Source organism: Haliotis rubra, unplaced genomic scaffold, assembly GCF_003918875.1.
Source record: "Haliotis rubra isolate DU_JTF1 unplaced genomic scaffold, ASM391887v1 Scf101, whole genome shotgun sequence".
Classification (NCBI taxonomy): domain Eukaryota; kingdom Metazoa; phylum Mollusca; class Gastropoda; order Lepetellida; family Haliotidae; genus Haliotis; species Haliotis rubra.
Window position 1 is genome coordinate 1,829,603 of NW_025764904.1, and position 20,387 is coordinate 1,849,989.

At 46.4% G+C, this 20,387-nt stretch overlaps 1 protein-coding gene across 1 annotated transcript in view; it reads left to right on the plus strand.

The window, feature by feature from the left end:
* LOC124268714 (fucolectin-like) overlaps window positions 1–20,140 on the plus strand; it is a 35,863-nt gene extending 15,723 nt beyond the window's left edge. Inside the window, exons 3-4 of the mRNA XM_046703719.1 lie at window positions 18,482–18,724; window positions 19,555–20,140. Coding sequence (XP_046559675.1) covers window positions 18,482–18,724; window positions 19,555–19,781 — 470 coding nt within the window. The 3' untranslated portion in view covers window positions 19,782–20,140. The remainder of the gene's footprint in view (window positions 1–18,481; window positions 18,725–19,554) is intronic.
* The last annotated feature ends 247 nt before the right edge of the window (window positions 20,141–20,387 follow it).

A 20,387-nucleotide genomic window follows, 5' to 3' on the forward strand; every position in this document is an offset into this window, starting at 1 on the left:
CTCAAACCTCCAGACTCTGTAATCCTTACTGTCGTCGAAAGCCATGTAACGGTCATCCCACTCGTTGGTTGTGATATGATATGACTTGTATCCCCATTCTTTCAACTTCTCGCTGGCATCCACGAGGTGCATGTTGTGAACGATGGGGATACCCAACCCGCGGTTCGGTCCCGCAAACGCCAATCCGTCTTCGTGTTTAGTTCGATTGCTGCAAATACGTTAGTAGGCCCGCTCTATCGTACTGGTTGTTTACTGCATTCCACGCCTTTTCCTGTGGGAGCGGGGCGCTGATCTCTTTGAGGATACGCCTGACCTGGTAGTATCGTGGAACGTGAACACAGACTGACTCAGTGGGCCACGCCGAGTGTCGGTCAATGTCACACCACACCCCGCTGTAGCACCACACGGGCGAAGTTGAGTTGATTCTGCCAGAACTGCATCGGTCTGTTGAACCAAGCGTGAACTGCCTTGGCCGCTTAGTCACCGAAAATTTATACTTGTGGAACACATCTATGAACTGGTAGTCGAAATACAACCATCAGCGACCACGATCTTAATGTGGGGAAATCTACGCCCAGTTTAGGGTAAAACACTCCGGGGAGTACATTTTAAAACTATTATATAATGAGCATATATACTCTAACATGTACATAACACTTCCAGGAATAACGAAGCGGCGAGGCCGCTCAGCTGACGACGCTGATCGATAACACGTCGGGTCAACTCGGTCGTCGCACTGTGCGATATCACCTACCTACCACGATGGACTAACATCAACGCTAGCAACAATAAACTGTTCGTAGGTGGCGCTTAGCAACAAGATAATTGATGGTTACTACAGCGTGCAGGCTGCTCTCTGCTTAATTTAGGTCTTCAAACCCCTTGGAGCCGAACTCAAGATGAACGACTCAAACGGTACAGTGGTGTTAATCAACAACGGAAGAAACTCCTTGAGGCTCGGTCGACCATTGGCGAGGACACTCGGTATACAGCCTGACGAGATAAAACCAACGACTACCGCCACAGGCACGGTTACCCGACCTAGTACCGCATCGAGAGCTGTGCATTCATCTCAGCCAGGTTAGCACAACGGACAACATTCAAGGGGGTCACCCTTCCACTATACTGAGAGCCGCATCGGTGAAAACAGAGAAATACAACGACGGCAGAACCGAGTCGTTTTCACCGCGGCAGTATAAGAGGTTAACCCAGGGCAACATCCCTGAGCTGATAATATCGGGTGTTAGATATAAATCATAATCTCGTGAATATAGGATACCTCAGCGTAACGCTGCACATAAAATGACCAGCGCACAAGGTCCCGGAATGAAGTTGAAAAAATGCATCAATGTGGGGATCTCCGACCTCGGGGACACACGCGGATTCGGACGACCCGGAGTGGATGGTAAATTGTACGCCTTTGCAACTGAAAACAGCATTTACAAACGCGTTGAAGTCCTCTCCAATGGTACTAGCAACCTAAGTGATATAGTAGATACCTCAAGAGCGGCAGTCAACACTAAGTACACCCTTGTCAACACCGGTGATGATAACTGGATAATATACCCATCGTTCGGGGGCAAACTGTTCGACTAAACCGATGTTGAGAGCACTACCGTCGCCCGAAACAAACCATATACGCTAGTCTTCACCGATGATGATAAGTGGGTGTTATTACCCGATAAAGCCGACTGGTTTCTTAATATTAAACTCGGCTCCCCCTACGTGTTCACGGATAACAAAGACAACCACCTAAACAAAATCGTGAACAACGGAATCCTGCTCGTGGCTTACGTTCCGACTCAGAGACGTAGCGTAGTCATCAGCCCACTCGCCAGTATGGCAGCCCACATGCTATCGAGTAAAGCGGGCATGCAAAACGTGGTATTGCAGTTGGTGTCTGAATTCGAAGGCGTGGTCAGGATCCTGGAGAGTCTACCGGCGAACTCAACACTGGTCATCCAAGTCTACCTAGGGGAACCATCGCGGGATGATGTCGAGATCGTGAAGGGGGTCAAACTGCGGTGGGGGAAACAACACCAGTATAACGTTTGCACCGTTTACGTGCAGGTGGGTGTCGACTCCAAAACCAGTCTGCAGGGTGTCACCGTGGTCGTGGAAGACACTATATCACTAACCAAGATCTTCCTACCCGACAACATACACTTCATGGGGGTGAAGTGCACCCCTGAACTATTATCAGAAAACCAGTTGGAAATTATATCGTAATAGTATTATAGCAATGTCTTGGCTTCACCCCAACACTACTCTTAACGACCTAGGGGACACGGAGGGATTTGATCAGACTGGTGAGGAAGACACCTTATACATCCTACACTTCAAAGACAACGTGTATAGGCGGGTGTCGTTATCAGATTTTAAAGAGCCTGAATGGTTACTCAACTTAACCCTCACCGCACCTTATATCTCATTAAATAAATTTAAGCGTATCGCCGAGATTAGGAACGCCGGCTTCACCCTCACATCTTTCATTCCACATGGAGATATGCTAATTACCTCAACATCACAATACTCAGGCAACCTGTTACTTTCACCCAAGGAGATAGAGTTGAGGTCTGATACCGATTTACTTATAGAAATAGCCTACACAATCATCATAGAAGTCATGTTAAGTGGCACTGTTAATGAGTCAGGCCTGCGTCTTTTACCTGGGCTGATAGTACATTGGGCTGGTGAATTATCCCCCATACGTTGCCGTATAGTCCTACAACGTGGGAACCAAGGGGTATCACTGCCCCCCTCTACGGACCTGCCTGGCATTAGTATAACCTCACATTGGCCTATTAGCGTTTCCCGTATCTTTATACACCCGAATCTACACCTTATAAGCCTCAAGTACGTTGATCGACTGTTAACTGAAACCCAATTAAAATATCTTTGTAATATATATTATAGGATGGGACTGTACCCAGTCGTAGAGGAAGTAGCGAAGACCCTGGAAACCGTAGACGGGTTCCGCTTGAGACAGTTATGTGATGTAAAACTTCAACTAGAACAAGACCGCGACACGCGGAAAGCACTATATAAGAAGTACCATAGAGCTTTCAATGCCGTAGACGGGACTGATACTACCCTTATGGCAACCAGCATGGGACTAGGAGCGGCCGGTGTTGGGTTGTTAGCCACCATCGTGGCTGCACCTATAGTGCTAGGTATTGAAATAACAGCTGGGGTGACAGGGGTGTTAGGCTTGGTTCTTAAATTTGTATCACGCAGACTGCATCGTAAAGCATTGAAACATGACGAGATCAGGGTTCTGGCCGAAGCAAAGCTGAACACGGTGAGCGAGCGTATTTCCACGGCACTCACTGACAGTAAGATCTCAGAGGAGGAGTTTCGTTCAATCCTCTCTGAACTCACAAAATATGACAAAATGAAACAAGAGATTCGATCCAAGTCTCGTAAGTCTGCTATCAGCGAGGACGAGAAAAAAAAGTATATAGAACAGGGGATACAAAAAGCCCGGCAAGCTTTTATAACGAACACCAAAGAGATCATAGGCGATTCACATTAAACTGTTTCATCGAGGCCAACGTGACATAGCGGCACGTGGACATAGATAAAATGAAATCAGACGAACCTACCTTGTACTACTTGAGGGATGGGCCAGGCAGACAGGAATTATTGATTCCAGACGTGTCACGTGATGTGTGGGTGCGCATGATCTACCCGTTAAACTGACCTACTTCAGCTAAGTCCGCGGTAGCTCAGTCGGTTAAGTGGTGCGGCCCATTATGTATAGTCTGCGCAAGCTGTGTATGTGGGTTCGTATCCCGCCGTTGTCTCTGCAACTTTGTGTGATGTGAGAGAAAGGCAGCCGGCACAATTCCCAAGGGAGGAAGCGCAATACATTTCTATTTCTCCCTTTGGGAATTGTGGCTGCCGGGGACATTTTACTACTTTTTCGCTTGAAATTTTTATAGGTTGGGAAAGCAGTAGGGGTAATGGTAGCAAGAGCTAAGGGTCCGACCAAAGCCTTATTTGGGGAATAAGGCTTTGCAGAGGCTTTTGTTGGAACTGGTCCAAAACCCCCATTCCCTATACTACTACCTCTCCTCTTCTTCTACGACCATGTGTGGAAACGTGCTGTAGGCTAAGTTGAATCAAATCTTGCTGGCCTCTGACCCGCCCTGACCTCTGCCCCCACTCCGACATCAGCACCTGTCAATCATCTCTGTAAGCGTGGAGCTCGCTCAGATGATCATGTGACTACCTGTGCCTGTCATTCTCTTTCTTGTCGCTACGTCGTGTGGACGTGTGTTGTTCTCTCAGTTAGACATTATTTGATTGTCAAGATGGGAAATAAATGGAATCAAAGTTCTTCTAAGAAACGCAGACACTGTGATCAGTGCAACAGCAACATTTCCGCTGCTGATCCACACGCTTTGTGTGTGCATTGTATAGGCTGTTGTAGTTGGTCACATCGGTGTTTGTTCCCGCTTCAATGATGATGTTTTTTTCTGAATATCGACGGGTTGCATCTAGACGTAGAGTTTTTAGAGGTGGCCTCAAGACTCTTACTTGAGCGAGTATCTCCGTCGTCTCTTTCGTCATCAAACGTCTAGTTCCGTCTCCAGACAAGTGTTCTCTGCTCCGAGAGTGGTACCTAGTGTTAACAACCTCTGTAGCACAGTCTCGGCCCTTTACCTTGGCAGGTCATTGTTTCCAGTGCGCCGCTTTGGTTGAGTGCTCCACTATGGTGGGTTCGATTGGTGAAAGCGTTCACTCTCATGTGGCGAGTGCAGTCAGTTCGGCGCTTTCAACCACTGGGATCAGTTCGGCACTTCAACCTATGCGCCGCTTGCTTCCAATGCGGCGTTTTGTTCTAGTCCGGCACTCTCATATCTTTCTGTGGTGACATCAGCCATGACGGTAGCATCCAGTGCAGCGCTCTCAACACCTTTCCCGTACCTTGCAGGCGAGTTTGATTGGATCAACACTTCAGACCAGTGTTTCGTTTTCGATTAGAACAACGATTCAACTTAGTGAACTGATGTTTGGTTGGAACACCTTTCAGTCCAGTACACCTTTACTGTATGGTACGACGTTTAAGACGAATGCACCGGTCCTGATTGACTCAGCCCTCTAGAACCTGATCACTTGACACAACTGGATCACAGTACCGAACCAGATCACTTAATCGATCCTGATCGCTGCACCATACCAGATCGCCGCTCCAACAGTATTCGCCAATCCGCAGTGTTCGCTGGACTGTCAGCTTTACCGAATCATCTGGTTCCCTCTATGCGCATACTGTCATCGTGGTTTGTTTACTAGTTCACACACTACGGTGCCTTCAGTGACTTTGTCTACTGCGGTTCTGCTTCAGCACTTTTTTCCGACTTTGGCGTTGATACCTCATTTCTACAGTTTTTTGCCGGTGCTCGGCTTGGCTTTGGGGTTGCGCTTCCTGCTTCTACAGTGTTTGTGAACAGACGGAGCGTTCACACCAGTAAGCCGCTCTCTTATGTGTCAGCGCTTCCATCCATTGCGACACTTTCTTATGTATCAAGGGGCGGTGGGGTAGCCTAGTGGTTGAGGCGTTGGCTCGTTGGCCCATTTCTGGTGTCGCCCGCCGTGGTGTTGCTGGGATGTTGCTAAAAGCGCTGTAAAACCAAAATCACTCTCTCCTATGTATCAACGCTTCTGCAATGCGACACTTTCTTTCTTCACCGATGATGATGATAGTGGGTGTTATTACCCGATAAAAGCCGACTGGTTTCTTAATATTAAACTCGGCTCCCCTCGTGTTCACGGATAACAAAGACAACCACCTAAACAAAATCGTGAACAACGGAATCCTGCTCGTGGCTTTACGTTCCGACTCAGAGGCGTAGCGTGGTCATCAGCCCACTCGCCAGTATGGCAGCCCACATGCTATCGGAGTAAAGCGGGCATGCAAAACGTGGTATTGCAGTTGGTGTCTGAATTCGAAGGCGTGGTCAGGATCCTGGAGAGTCTACCGGCGAACTCAACACTGGTCATCCAAGTCTACCTAGGGGAACCATCGGCGGGATGATGTCGAGATCGTGAAGGGGTCAAACTGCGGTGGGGGAAACAACACCAGTATAACGTTTGCACCGTTTACGTGCAGGTGGGTGTCGACTCCAAAACCAGTCTGCAGGGTGTCACCGTGGTCGTGGAAGACACTATATCACTAACCAAGATCTTCCTACCCGACAACATACACTTCATGGGGGTGAAGTGCACCCCTGAACTATTATCAGAAAACCAGTTGGAAATTATATCGTAATAGTATTATAGCAATGTCTTGGCTTCACCCCAACACTACTCTTAACGACCTAGGGGACACGGAGGGATTTGATCAGACTGGTGAGGAAGACACCTTATACATCCTACACCTTCAAAGACAACGTGTATAGGCGGGGTGTGGTTATCAGATTTTAAAGAGCCTGAATGGTTTACTCAACTTAACCCTCACGCGACCTTATATCTCATTAAATAAATTTAAGCGTGCATCGCCGAGATTAGGAACGCCGACTTCACCCTCACATCTTTCATTCCACATGGAGATATGCTAATTACCTCAACATCACACATACTCAGGCAACCTGTTACTTTCACCCAAGGAGATAGAGTTGAGGTCTGATACCGATTTACTTATAGAAATAGCCTACACAATCATCATAGAAGTCATGTTAAGTGGCACTGTTAATGAGTCAGGCCTGCGTCTTTTACCTGGGCTGATAGTACATTGGGCTGGTGAATTATCCCCCATACGTTGCCGTATAGTCCTACAACGTGGGAACCAAGGGGTATCACTGCCCCCCTCTACGGACCTGCCTGGCATTAGTATAACCTCACATTGGCCTATTAGCGTTTCCCGTATCTTTATACACCCGAATCTACACCTTATAAGCCTCAAGTACGTTGATCGACTGTTAACTGAAACCCAATTAAAATATCTTTTGTAATATATATTATAGGATGGGACTGTACCCAGTCGTAGAGGAAGTAGCGAAGACCCTGGAAACCGTAGACGGGTTCCGCTTGAGACAGTTATGTGATGTAAAACTTCAACTAGAACAAGACCGCGACACGCGGAAAGCACTATATAAGAAGTACCATAGAGCTTTCAATGCCGTAGACGGGACTGATACTACCCTTATGGCAACCAGCATGGGACTAGGAGCGGCCGGTGTTGGGTTGTTAGCCACCATCGTGGCTGCACCTATAGTGCTAGGTATTGAAATAACAGCTGGGGTGACAGGGGTGTTAGGCTTGGTTCTTAAATTTGTATCAATGCAGACTGCATCGTAAAGCATTGAAACATGGCGAGATCAGGGTTCTGGCGAAGCAAAGCTGAACACGGTGAGTGAGCGTATTTCCGCGCACTCACTGACAGTAAGATCTCAGAGGAGGAGTTTCGTTCAATCCTCTCTGAACTCACAAAATATGACAAAATGAAACAAGAGATTCGATCCAAGTCTCATTAAGTCTGCTATCAGCGAGGACGAGAAAAAAAAAAAAGTATATAGAACAGGGGATACAAAAGCCGGCAAAGCTTTATAACTTGAACACCAAAGAGATCATAGGCGATTCACATTAAACTGTTTCATCGAGGCCAGCGTGACATAGCGCACGACCTCTCCTCTTCTTCTACGACCATGAGTGGAAACGTGCTGTAGGCTAAGTTGAATCAAATCTTTCTACTGGCCTCTGACCCGCCCTGACCTCTGCCCCCACTCCGACATCAGCACCTGTCAATCATCTCTGTAAGCGTGGAGCTCGCTCAGATGATCATGTGACTACCTGTGCCTGTCATTCTCTTTCTTGTCGCTACACCGAGTGGACGTGTGTTGTTCTCTCAGTTAGACATTATTTGATTGTCAAGATGGGAAATAAATGGAATCAAAGTTCTTCTAAGAAACGCAGACACTGTGATCAGTGCAACAGCAACATTTCCGCTGCTGATCCACACGCTTTGTGTGTGGATTGTATAGGCTGTTGTAGTTGGTCACATCGGTGTTCTGTTTGTTCACGCTTCAATGATGATGTTTTTTCTGAATATCGACGGGTTGCATCTAGACGTAGATTTTTTAGAGGTGGCCTCAAGACTCCTACTTGAGCGAGTATCTCCGTCGTCTCTTTCGTCATCAAACGTCTAGTTCCGTCTCCAGACAAGTTTTATCTGCTCCGAGAGTGGTACCTAGTGCTAACAACCTCTGTAGCACAGTCTCGGCCTTTACCTTTGCAGGTCATTGTTTCCAGTGCGCCGCTTTGGTTGAGTGCTCCACTATGGTGGGTTCGATTGGTGAAAGCGTTCACTCTCATGTGGCGAGTGCAGTCAGTTCGGCGCTTTCAACCACAGGGATCAGTTCGGCGCTTCAACCTATGCGCCGCTTGCTTCCAATGCGGCGTTTTGTTCCAGTTCGGCGCTCTCATATCTTTCTGTGGTGACATCAGCCATGACGGTAGCATCCAGTGCAGCGCTCTCAACACCTTTCCCGTACCTTGCAGGCGAGTTTGATTGGATCAACACTTCAGACCAGTGTTTCGTTTTCGATTAGAACAACGATTCAACTTAGTGAACTGTTGTTTGGTTGGAACACCTTTCAGTCCAGTACACCTTTACTGTATGGTACGACGTTTAAGACGAATGCACCGGTCCTGATTGACTCAGCCCTCTAGAACCTGATCACTTGACACAACTGGATCACAGTACCGAACCAGATCACTTAATCGATCCTGATCGCTGCACCATACCAGATCGCCGCTCCAACAGTATTCGCCAATCCGGCAGTGTTCGCTGGACTGTCAGCTTTCGCCGAATCATCTGGTTCCCTCTATGCGCATACTGTCATCGTGGTTTGTTTACTAGTTCACACACTACGGTGCCTTCAGTGACTTTGTCTACTGCGGTTCTGCTTCAGCACTTTTTTTCCGACTTTGGCGTTGATACCTCATTTCTACAGTTTTTTGCCGGTGCTCGGCTTGGCTTTGGGGTTGCGCTTCCTGCTTCTACAGTGTTTGTGAACAGACGGAGCGTTCACACCAGTAAGCCGCTCTCTTATGTGTCAGCGCTTCCATCCATTGCGACACTTTCTTATGTATCAAGGGGCGGTGGGGTAGCCTAGTGGTTGAGGCGTTGGCTCGTTGGCCCATTTCTGGTGTCGCCCGCCGTGGTGTTGCTGGGATGTTGCTAAAAGCGCTGTAAAACCAAAATCACTCTCTCCTATGTATCAACGCTTCTGCAATGCGACACTTTCTTAGGTATCAACGCTTCCATCCAGAGCGCCGCTTCTCTCCAATCGCCGCTCTTTTCTGTATCAACGCTTTCATCCAGTACGGCGCTTCCAGTTAGTGCATCGTTTCAGTTGGTTGCACAGAGGTAGTAGTTATTGTCAGTAGCGCAGGCCTCTGCATTACGGCGGTGATTGATGATCTCGGATTCTTAAGATTCCTCCGTCATCTACCATCCGATCTTCACCTTTCATGAATGATTCGATTCACCGAATCTATCTACCCTTCGACGTAGATATCAGCTCTACAACCACCCGGTTTGACATATTTGTCCAGTAACTTGACGATGATGTGAAAGGAAGGGTGCTGAGGCTTGCGGAACAGACCATGATTACACCCAGTGATACACCACACAGCTGCTACGAGTAGTCTGTATATTCCTGCATATCAAGCTGGTCTATTTATGCACAGTTTCTGCGTGTAGTACCAGCAGTGATGTTTGGTCAATTAGCTAGCGTCACTTTACCTAGATTTTATGGGTTGGGACTCGCCTGGTTGATTGACATCCGTGTTGTCCGGGTTTTTGTCGTTATTGCATTGTCGGTAGCATTTGCAATGGCGGACTACTGTTTGTTTACCGGAGACTTTTGATGATACATCGCTTAGGAAGTACCTGATAGACTTGTCTTGGTCCCACGAAGCGGATACCTATCCCAGCCTTTAATTGCCAGTGATGATGAAGGGTGCCATTCCCAGTAGGAGTGATTATGTCGAGTTTGTCAGTCAGTCGGGAGATACAGTCTACTGAGGGTGCCAGACGGAATCGCTGAGACGCTTTCACTTTGGCTGGGTTTACTCGTTTTTTTAGCTGAAGGCCTCAGTTCAGAGGTCACTGCAGCTATGTCCAGACTGTCCGTAGGCATCGATGTTACTACCTTCGCCTCTTTATCGAACGTGTCTGGAGTCATTGGTCTTTTTTACCTCTGCCATTCCATCAACTTTACCAATGTTCCGGTAGACTGACGATCTCATGCATCGTATCTAATAACTTTCTCACTCCATCTGGCAGACCAACACTTCATTTTGCGAACTATACGTTCCTACAATCACTGTTTATATGGCCTTCATCACTCTGTGTACAACGTGTACGTTCCTGACATCTGCATGCCACGAACCTCCTACATTCAGTACTTCTTCAGTGCTGTCATGGTAGCTTGGCTACTCGAATGTATCCTATCTCAGACGGCTGTTCTACGCTCCACAATCGACACTCTCCTTCAGAAACTTGCGATCAAGCCCTGGGCCTGGCTCTGACCGACCCGGGGTTCTATTTGCCAATCTTTCTGGTGCCAAAGAAAGATTCGGACAAGTTGAGACTAATTTTCAATATGAAGGTTTTTCATAAAACGTATGGTGTCGGTGGCTCTTCTCAACAATCAACAAGCCGGGAGACTACATGTCAGTCTCGATCTCCAGGATGAGTACCTAGACATCCCGATTTTTCCGGCTCTTAGCAAGTTCCTTCAGTTTGTCTTCGGGGGCACCCACTATCAGTGGCGTGTCCTCCCGTTTGGAATTTCTTCGGCCCCATGGCTGTTCACACGGGTATCGAAGCCTATCACCTGTTTCCTTCACCGTAAGGGGATAGTGTTCGAAGCTTACATTGACGACTGCATTCAGGCTCAGACCGATCATGCCCTTCTTCTTCGTCACATTCAGTTTGCCATACAGCTTCTTCGCCAATTAGGCTGGTTAATCAATCTGCAGAAATCGGAACTAGCCCCTACGTGCCGTCTTCAATTCATTGGAGCAGTGTTCGACACAGAGGCCAACAAACTCTTTGTCCCGAGAGATCGTTTCTGCAAGATTCAGCAATTGGTTTCTCTGGCACTGGTGCAATCCAGGACGCTTCATCAGTGGCAGGAGCTTCTGGGCCTCTTGACGTCGGTTCAGGTGTTGACCCTCTGGGGTCAACTACAACTTCGTCCCTTGCAGTTCTTTCTAGCACCTTACATCAGAGTGGGAGATCCGTTGCCTTGATCAATCTCCTGTGGTGGATGGAAGCATTGAATGTTTGCGACAGAGTTTGTTTAGGGCCGTTTGTTCCACCTCACCCCCTGTATGTGGACGCATCTCTACATGGGTGGGGAGCTCATCTTCTCAATCAACTAGTGGCAGGGCGGTGGTCTCCCATCGATCGCGCCTGTCACATCAACGTTCTGGAGTTCAGGGCGGTGATGCTTGCAATCAGTCACTAGCAGGATGTCCTACGAGCAACTTCCCTCATGATCCGGTCGGACAACACAGCGGTGGTTTGGCATATCAACAGGATGGGGTCCACGGGGTCTACTCAACTGCTGCAGTGTACCCAACGGTTCTTCGATCTGGTGGACTCTCGCCACATCTTGGTACGAGCCAGCCACATTCCGGGGGCGCAGAATGTCATCGCAGATTCTCTGTCCCGACCGAGTCGTCCCTCTCCAACGGAGCAGAAATTGCATCCTCAGGTGTTCCAGACCTTTTGCCTTCCATTGACGACTCCGACAGTGGATCTCTTCGCCACTCGTTTAAACCATCAGCTGCCTCGGTTTGTGTCACCGATTCCGGATCCTCTGGCTTGGTACCTCGATGCTCTAGCCATTCTGTGGGAGGACCTGAACGTTTACGCGTTTCCACCAGTGGCCCTTCTTCCTCGCGTATTAGTGAAGCTGCGCGCAACTCAGAGGATGACTCTGCTTTTGGTCGCGCCCTATTGGCCGGCCGGAAGCCGGTTCGTAAACCTTCAAACCTAGCCGAAACAGATCCCGTGCCACTTCCCGTTCGGCCTGATCTACTGGTACATCCGCACTCCGACCAGCTACATTGGTCCCCGATGACGCTCCATCTGCACGTTTGGCGCATCTACATAGGTCGTTAACGGCTAAGGGCTATTCTAAGCTTGTGGCTACTGCCATTACTACAGCGCATCGTACTTCTACGAGGTCACTCTACAATGACAAATGGAAGAATGTTGAAGCGTATTGCAGGAAGAAGGGCGTGTCATCCCCCACTACGGCCTCCCCGCAGATGGTGGCAGAGTACCATCAGCATCTACGAACCTCCAGAAAACTTAAAGGCTCTACACTGTCTACCTAGCTGGCTGCTCTTAACACCGTTATTGCAGCAGCCTCGGGTGTGAAGGTGTCCACTGTCCTTGAACTCCAGTCTCTCCTGCGGTCTTACAAACTGGCTGACCAATCTTGGAAGTTCCAGCCTCCAGCTTGGGATCTTTCCTTTGGAGGAGAAATATTTCGAACATGTCTCCTTTAAGACCTTCCTTCTCTTGGCCTTGGCTACAGCTGCCCGTTTTTCCGAGTTGCATGCTCTTGATGTTTCTCGGGTGCGGCTTGAAAGGTCTAGACATGCGAGAGTTTTCCTTGGTTTGCGGTGGGATTTTCTCGCCAAGAATCAGTTACCAGGACAGCTGGATCGCACATTCACGATTCCACCGTTGTCCACTATCTTGGGCCCAGATGACACTGAGGATCTGTCCTTATGCCCAGTGCATGTATTAAGGATTTACCTAGCTGCCTCACGGGATCGCCGCAGACTGCATAAGAGATTGTTCATTCCATTGTCTACTGTCTCCAGCTCGGAAGTCTCCCCGTACTACCTTGGCGTTTTGGAAGCGAACTACGATCCTGTGTGCTTATGCCATTGCTGACCTACCTCCACCGTCGATGGCGAAGCCTCATGAGACTCGAGCTCTTGCCTCCACCATGGCTTTTCACAGAAATTATTCCCTGCAGTCCATCATGGAGGGCTGTTTTTGGAGATCCGATACGGTGTTTGCTTCACACTACCTGAGGGACCTATCGGTTACAGACGTGGAAGGTCTACATCACTTCGGCCCCTTGGTCCTGGCGCAGCAATTGTCATCGGCCCGTGTTCGCAGATAAAGCAATCCTTCCTTGGTCGGTTTTGCTCTGTACCTAATATAAGATATCGATATCGACATTTTTTTGTTGGATGATTATTCGGTTTATACTCACTGTGCAGGCAGCCTGTAGAGGATTAGGATTAGTGATGTTGTAATAAGGAAAGGGATCGTCTCATTAACTAAACCCGATTATTCTCTTCCTGAAAACACCAGTGTGCTCGCTAGGACTGACTGACTGACTGAGTTTGGTTTTACGCCGCTTTTAGCAATATTCCAGCAACATCACGGCGGGGGACACCAGAAACGGGCTTCACACATTGTACCCGTGTGGGGATTCGAACCCGGGTCTTCGGCGTGACGAGCCAACGCTTTAACCATTAGGCTACGCCACCGCCCCAAGTAGCAAAGGGTTCAATAGAAACAAATATCACAAATAATATCACGTCTGTAATGCAGAGGATCTGATATTCATTGCATGGTATACATACATTGCTACTTTGTGACTATTTGATTTTTGGATGACATGAGGCTAGGACCTTACTAAGGTTTATATAATGTGATCCAGTGCTTAATATAAGTATTCCATTCCATCATTAAGCGTGCATTCACTTTAACTTCGAGTTGCCCATTTGTGTTATGAAAAGTAGTTGAATAGACTGCCCTTTTGTTATCCCTGGGAGCGTAACAAACGTGTTAAATATACTACTCGTCATTAATAAAGGGCCAAATGATATATAGCACATGCAAAGAAAAAAATAGAACTAAAGGTGCCATCATAATGTTTAATGTGTTGACAAACGTGACACATCGCGACATACAGACAAAATTGCAAACAGCACAAGCAAACATCAGTTGTATAGACCAACCTTTCAAAATGAAAATGACAAAGACGAAGCACTCGGTCATTCAATATCTTGTGTACCCTCCTCCCGCATCCAAGACACAGGTCACCATGTTCTCATCTCCTTGGTGTGTGCGTGCGTGCATACGTGCGTGCGCGTGTGCACGTGCGTGTGTGTGGTTGGGGGCAGGGTTGGGGTGAAAGGCCTTACCTATGGGCAGTGGTCTCTAGCACCCGTTTTCTATACTATATAAACATCGAACTGGAAGACTTTTGATATGTGGTATAAAAGATACGTTTGTCCAGAGTAATGCCTTAAAGACTAGGTCTTATTATTGGTTTATTATTTAGAGTTAAGTCTGGATTCTTATGTAATTCCCTTTTACTTTTTTTGCAGAACACAAACCTATTTTCCAGGGTAGCCTAGTAGTTAAAGCGTTTGCCTTGTCGTGCCAAAGACCCGGGTTCGATTCCCGACATGGGTACAATGTGTGAAGCCCATTTCTGGTGTCCCCCGCCGTGGTATTGCTGGAATATTGCTAAAAGCGGCGTAAAACCACAGTCACTCACTCACTTTATTAAGGAGGGTATGCGTATTTTTATTTAGAACAAACCTCACTTTTTTCCAACTTGTACGTTTTTTCTGGTTAAATGTTCTTCAAGCTTTTGCTTTTGACATTCGTAAATAGGTTATGTTGTCTGGTGTGGGGTGTTCCTTAAACACTCTTTCAGACGTTTTCCTTTATTTCCTAGTTTTTCTACAATCGTCATTTTACCATCGAGTTTTTACATGTCAATTTGTCGAGGTTTAGGGATTATTATGTAATAATCAATAATTACGTCACAATTACGACACTAACACAAACATTTGCTTGCTGTTCAGATAGCTGATGAGCGAAATAGCTGAAAGAAGCGTCAGTAAAATCTAGCAACAATCCCCACTTCCTGGTTTTCCAATGCCCAAAGGGCAATGCGCTTGGCTTTTTTAGCACAACAAAGTCTCCAACATTAACCAGTTATCTCTGTTTTTGTATATGCCTGTATATATTGCTCAATTCCTTTGCTTTGTTCGACTGTGCGTTCCTGTTTGGTAAAGTCTAGCAAAAACTCCACTTCCTGGTTTTCCACTGCCCAAGTTGTTGTTGAGATCGGTTTTACGTCACATCGGCGTAATTCAAGCCATATAGTGAGCCATAATGAGTTTTACACATTTTAAATACAAAGTCCCAAAAAGAGTTGCATATATATTCATTACATTACTATTTACACGTGAAAAATTACAGCATCAAACTCAAAAACAAGCAATCTGTGACTCACATTACACAGTTATAATTTATGGTACAGGTCAACTTCCCCCAGGTAGTTAACAATCAGATGCCCGCTCACGAGGGAAAACAGAACTTTCAGATTTATCGCTCCATAATGTGAGTCTCTTGCAGTCGAAAAGTCCACGCAGTCAAGAAAACTAATCGGCCACAAAACTGCGGCCATGGCAGTCGTACTTTCAAAACATCTTAACTGCGCCACAGAAAGTTTTGAATTGGTGTTTCGCAAATGCACTATAGACACATAAATCTATGCGTCGGATAGCTAGGATCAAGGCAATTCAAGAATACTAATCGTTTTTACTGTAGGCCCAAGGACAACGGAGCTACAGCCTGTCAAAGAGAGAACTATTTCTTCTCCGGAACTATTTCACCCCGGTTGCCGTGTTTGAAAGATCCGCTCTCGTGTCAAAAACGTGTTCTGCCTGCGTTTTGGATGGTTTCTAGCCCTTAAATACACTTCAAACACCCGTAACTCCGAGAGTTAAAATGGACGCTCCAGCTGGCGTCCACAGAAAAAGTACAAGTGAAGGCAGCCACTGGGAGTGTATGGGGAAGTCTGAAGACCGTCAGTATTGCCCAGGAGGCAATCCTGGTATTATGTTTTACAGATTAAAGATGAAAATGCAGCAGAGAGGGTTCGGGTGATCCTGGCACAGTCAGGCTGGTAAGGCTCATCATCACCTCAGGGCCCTTGCCCCTCTACACGCAGCCCAGACAGCGAATGGGACTTCTCCCAGGAAACACTGCCTAGTCGAACCCACCAAGAACTTTCCGGAGAATTTGAAGGCTCCCCAACACTGCAGCCTTCTGCATTACCCAGAGTGTCAGAAGGGCTGTGCTCCCGGTGGAGAACCCGGGCACTCTCCTGATCTGCGCAAAGAGATCAGGAGGTACCACACCAAGGGCACCGAAAACAATGGGGAGCCTGACGACAGTGTACTTGGGATGCAAGCGAGACATTTCAAAGGCGAGGTCCACATATTTATCATGCTTTTCCTGAGTCTTGCCAATCACGTTACTGTCAAAAGGTTCAGAAAATTCAATGATATAATTAAATTCACTGGCTTTATCAAAAAAGACAAGATCAGGTTTGTTGGCAGGAATTCTTCTGAGGCTGTATATGGGCCTATTCCACAGAGGTTTGAAAGCATCATTTTCCATGATGCCCTGGACATGCTCAGGGTCGTACCATGGGTGGACCTCAGAGTCAAAGCCACAGACATGGCGGAGACGGTAGTAAAAGCAACGAGCCATGCCATCATGTCGTTTAAGATATGCTGTTTGTGCCAAAGAAGGGCATCCACTGACAAGGTGTTGGACAGTCTCTGGAAATTCATTACACAGTCGGCATTTCATGTTAATATTTTCTTTAAGAATCATATTTTGACGATTGCGAGTGGGAAGTGACTGGTCCTGAGCAGCAAAAGGAAAGCCCTCAGTTTCACATTTAAGACCAGCAGACTTCATCCAGGCGAAGGAGTCGGTGGGACTCCCATCGCTGTACCGCCCAGCAGTACATCGCTATCAGTAAAATCAACCTCAAGTTTCAGATTCTGTCCAACAACCTTGGCACGCTTTTAATAGCTGTGGAATTCCTTACTTTCATCATAAGTCTTCACATGCATCACCAGAGGATCACCCGATAAATAAATATGTGCAAAAGTACACAATAAAATTCTATAATGAAGAGCCTCCACATTAATCAAACCTCGACCTCCAGAATTGATTGGCATGTATAAACGATTGAGAGAGGAACGAGGATGGTGGGCTCTGTTATCAGACATGATCCTTCTGGTCAGATGGTCAAGACTCTGGATGTCTTGTTTTGTCCAATCAACTACTCCAAAGGAATAGGAGAGGACTGGCACAGCAAAAGTATTGGTGGCCTTGACCTTGTTTCGAGCATTTAGCTCTAAGCTCCAGACTTTCTTTAAGCGAGATTTATACTCGGCCCGAAGTATTTCTTGAATCTGGGCATTTTGGAGCTTGTCTCGAACTTGCATTCCAAGATAGGTGTAGGCCTGATCTTCCACAAGATGCTCAATAATTCCTCCCCCTTGTAACTTGACCGATCAATAATTAGTTACCGCGCCACGTTTCAAATGAAGAGTATTACATTTGTCGAGCCCAAATGTCATGCCAATATCATTAGAAAAGGACTCGACAAGGAGAACCTGTTTTTTTCAAATTGGTATCTCCTTTGGCAAGGAGCTCTATGTCATCCATGTAAAGGAGATGAGTAAGCGGTGTTGGGGATATGCACTGAGGAGGTCCGGGATGGTAACCCTCCTCTCTGTTGAGCAGAAAGCTCAAAGGATTTAAAGACAAACAAAAAAGTAAAGGACTGAAGGAGTCCCCCTGGAAAATTCCCCTTCTGATTGGAATAGACTCCGAAGTCATTATTATTATTATCATTAAATAGGCACAGATCATTTCTCTGTAGCACCTCACCCAGATCCTTACCTTTCTGACTGTGATCAATTGAATCCTATAGCGAGTTGTGACCATTAGAGAACACAATGTGATGTAGAGTTAGATGTACTGGGATTGCTTTTTAGAATGGTGACACTGTGTATTGTCCCTTCCTGAACAGGTATGCTGACACCACCTGTGCTGTTACCATTGGTATGTTTTGCATATGAATAAAACATGTTATCCTGACGGAAGTTAAGATGCTCATCTTCCTTTAGATATGTTTCGTGAAGCCTGAAGGCCTAATATAATATAATATAATATAATATAATCAATGTATCATGCGCATCTCCATGCACAGTGCATGCTCGAAGCGCCCAAACAATCTGATTATTTCCCCGAATAACCCAAGCTACCTGTGAGGCGCTAGAAGGCTAATGGTTACGTGACTTATCCAACCGGGCACCCATTTGCTGCTGGATGAACAGAGGCAATTTTGAACAAACTGACTTGCTTAAGGTGAGACCACATGTCTCATGTGCTTCGTTGTGGGACATTCCATTTTGGTCCACAGATGACACAGTTGACAAGGAGCTGTCAGAATTGTTCCTCTGAAACCTTTGGTCCTGTATCAACGTCTTACACGTCTAAGTCTTGAACCCCTTCTGGCTTTCTTCTTTCATGCTGTGACACAACTAAAACACCATTACAAGAGTAGTTACCCCCAACTTGCTCGTATACATTTACATTTTTCAGCTGAGCGACTTCATGACTTGAAGATTGAAGTATTTGTCGAGGACCCAGTACAGTTTCCGACCACCCTTTCCTTTCTCTGCGCAATGTATGAAGGACCTATGCCTACAGGAGCCACAGAAAACATCTCCTGCTCCTGTTTGACCAGGGGGCGATATTTGAGGATAGAAGGTCTGAATCGAGTAAATGATCAGGATCGACATACCATGTGTGAAGTGGAGACCTTTGGAACAAACGCCAATCACTGTGAGTAGGCTAAGGACACTCACATGCTTATTTAGAGGGCAATTGTTTTCAAAAGTAAGTTCGGTAAGATTATTACGGCTTGTAAGATAGGGAACCAGGTCGTCAAAGGCTAAAAGGACGAAGTTCCCAAATGATAGAAATACAAATGTGATTTGTTGAATTTTCTCACCAAATACAGCTAGCTGAAATATTAACTTGTATACTTTGAGGGCCTAAACGTAGCGTCCGTTATGAGACGTCCAAGGAAAGACATGCTTTCCTTTTACTCTTTATTATTCGGAATATATTTTCTAGTAACCTACGAATAAATTGGGTGCATTTAAATGTTAACAGCCAAATGTAATGCCCAATAGTCCAGTAATATCAAAGCGAAGACAAGAGCCTTACACACTTTACCCAAGTGGGGACATGAACCTGGACCAGAAAGCCAACGCTATTACCACTAGATCACCCCATCGTTCCCTTAAATGTTTGGCATTTGTATGATTCTAGTCCAACACATCGTAGAACAAATGAGTTTATAGAATGGCATCAAACTCTTGTTAGGACTAACAGTAACACAAGAGCTGATTTACGTAAAAGAGTAGTGTAAGTAGCTGCCAGTAAGTCCTCCAGTGGCTGCTCTTCCAGAAATCGGGGCGGTGGGGTAGCCTAATGGTTAAAGCGTCGGCTCGTCACGCCGAAGACCCGGGTTCGAATCCCCATATTGGCACAATGTGTGAAGCCCATTTATGGTGTCCCCCGCCGTAATATTGCTGGAATATTGTTTAAAGCGGCGTAAAACCCAACTCACTCACTCTTTTCCCGAAATCAGTTCACTATGTTCACAGGCTTCACCTCTACGATGCGCCGTATTGAGGGTACAAGGTTTGATGGAGATCTTTACCCAGTCGACGTCACATCTACCGTGGAGTGTGCCAACGTCTGTTTCCACAACAGCACCTGCTTTGGTTTCAACTTCAACCACGACAGCCTTTTATGTGAGCTAAGAGTTGGCAGTGCACAAGCATTAGCTGTATCAGGCTGGTCTTACTTTGTGTGGGAAAGATGTATTTGATTTGCTCTAAAGAACCGACCGTGGCATCATGCACAGACATTGGATTTGTTCGGGTTTTTAAAAAAAAATATGTATACCTGTTCATGACATTTCCATATTTAACCCATCAGAGACAAGGATGATGTCCAATCCAATTCCATGCTGTGACTTGTATCAAATCAATTTCGGGTGAACAGCTGACTTTCCTTTGAATATTCATGTCACCGTGAGCAGATATAGATTCAAAGACTGAATCAATATGCCTGTAATTGGATATGCTTGATGTCAAGGGAAGGCGTACCACGGTCCTTTTTTAACGTTGGGCTATTAATCTTTTCATTTTGCTTACCAAACGCTAGGTTGGCTCTTCAGGGATGCAACTGTTACCATTCGTACATTCTTCATATGAATGAAACATTTTTTACTGATGGATGTTCTCTGAGATACGTTTCCTGAAGGCTGAAAACGACATGATTATATTCCTGTGATAAAAGTTTCAATTCATCAAAATTAGCATTGAGACCCCGACCATTCCATTGTAAAAATCCGGTACTAGCCATTATGGAACATTGACAAGTGATCGTTCTCGGTCTTATTTCTTTGGTAAATGGCTCATGTTCTGTTGTG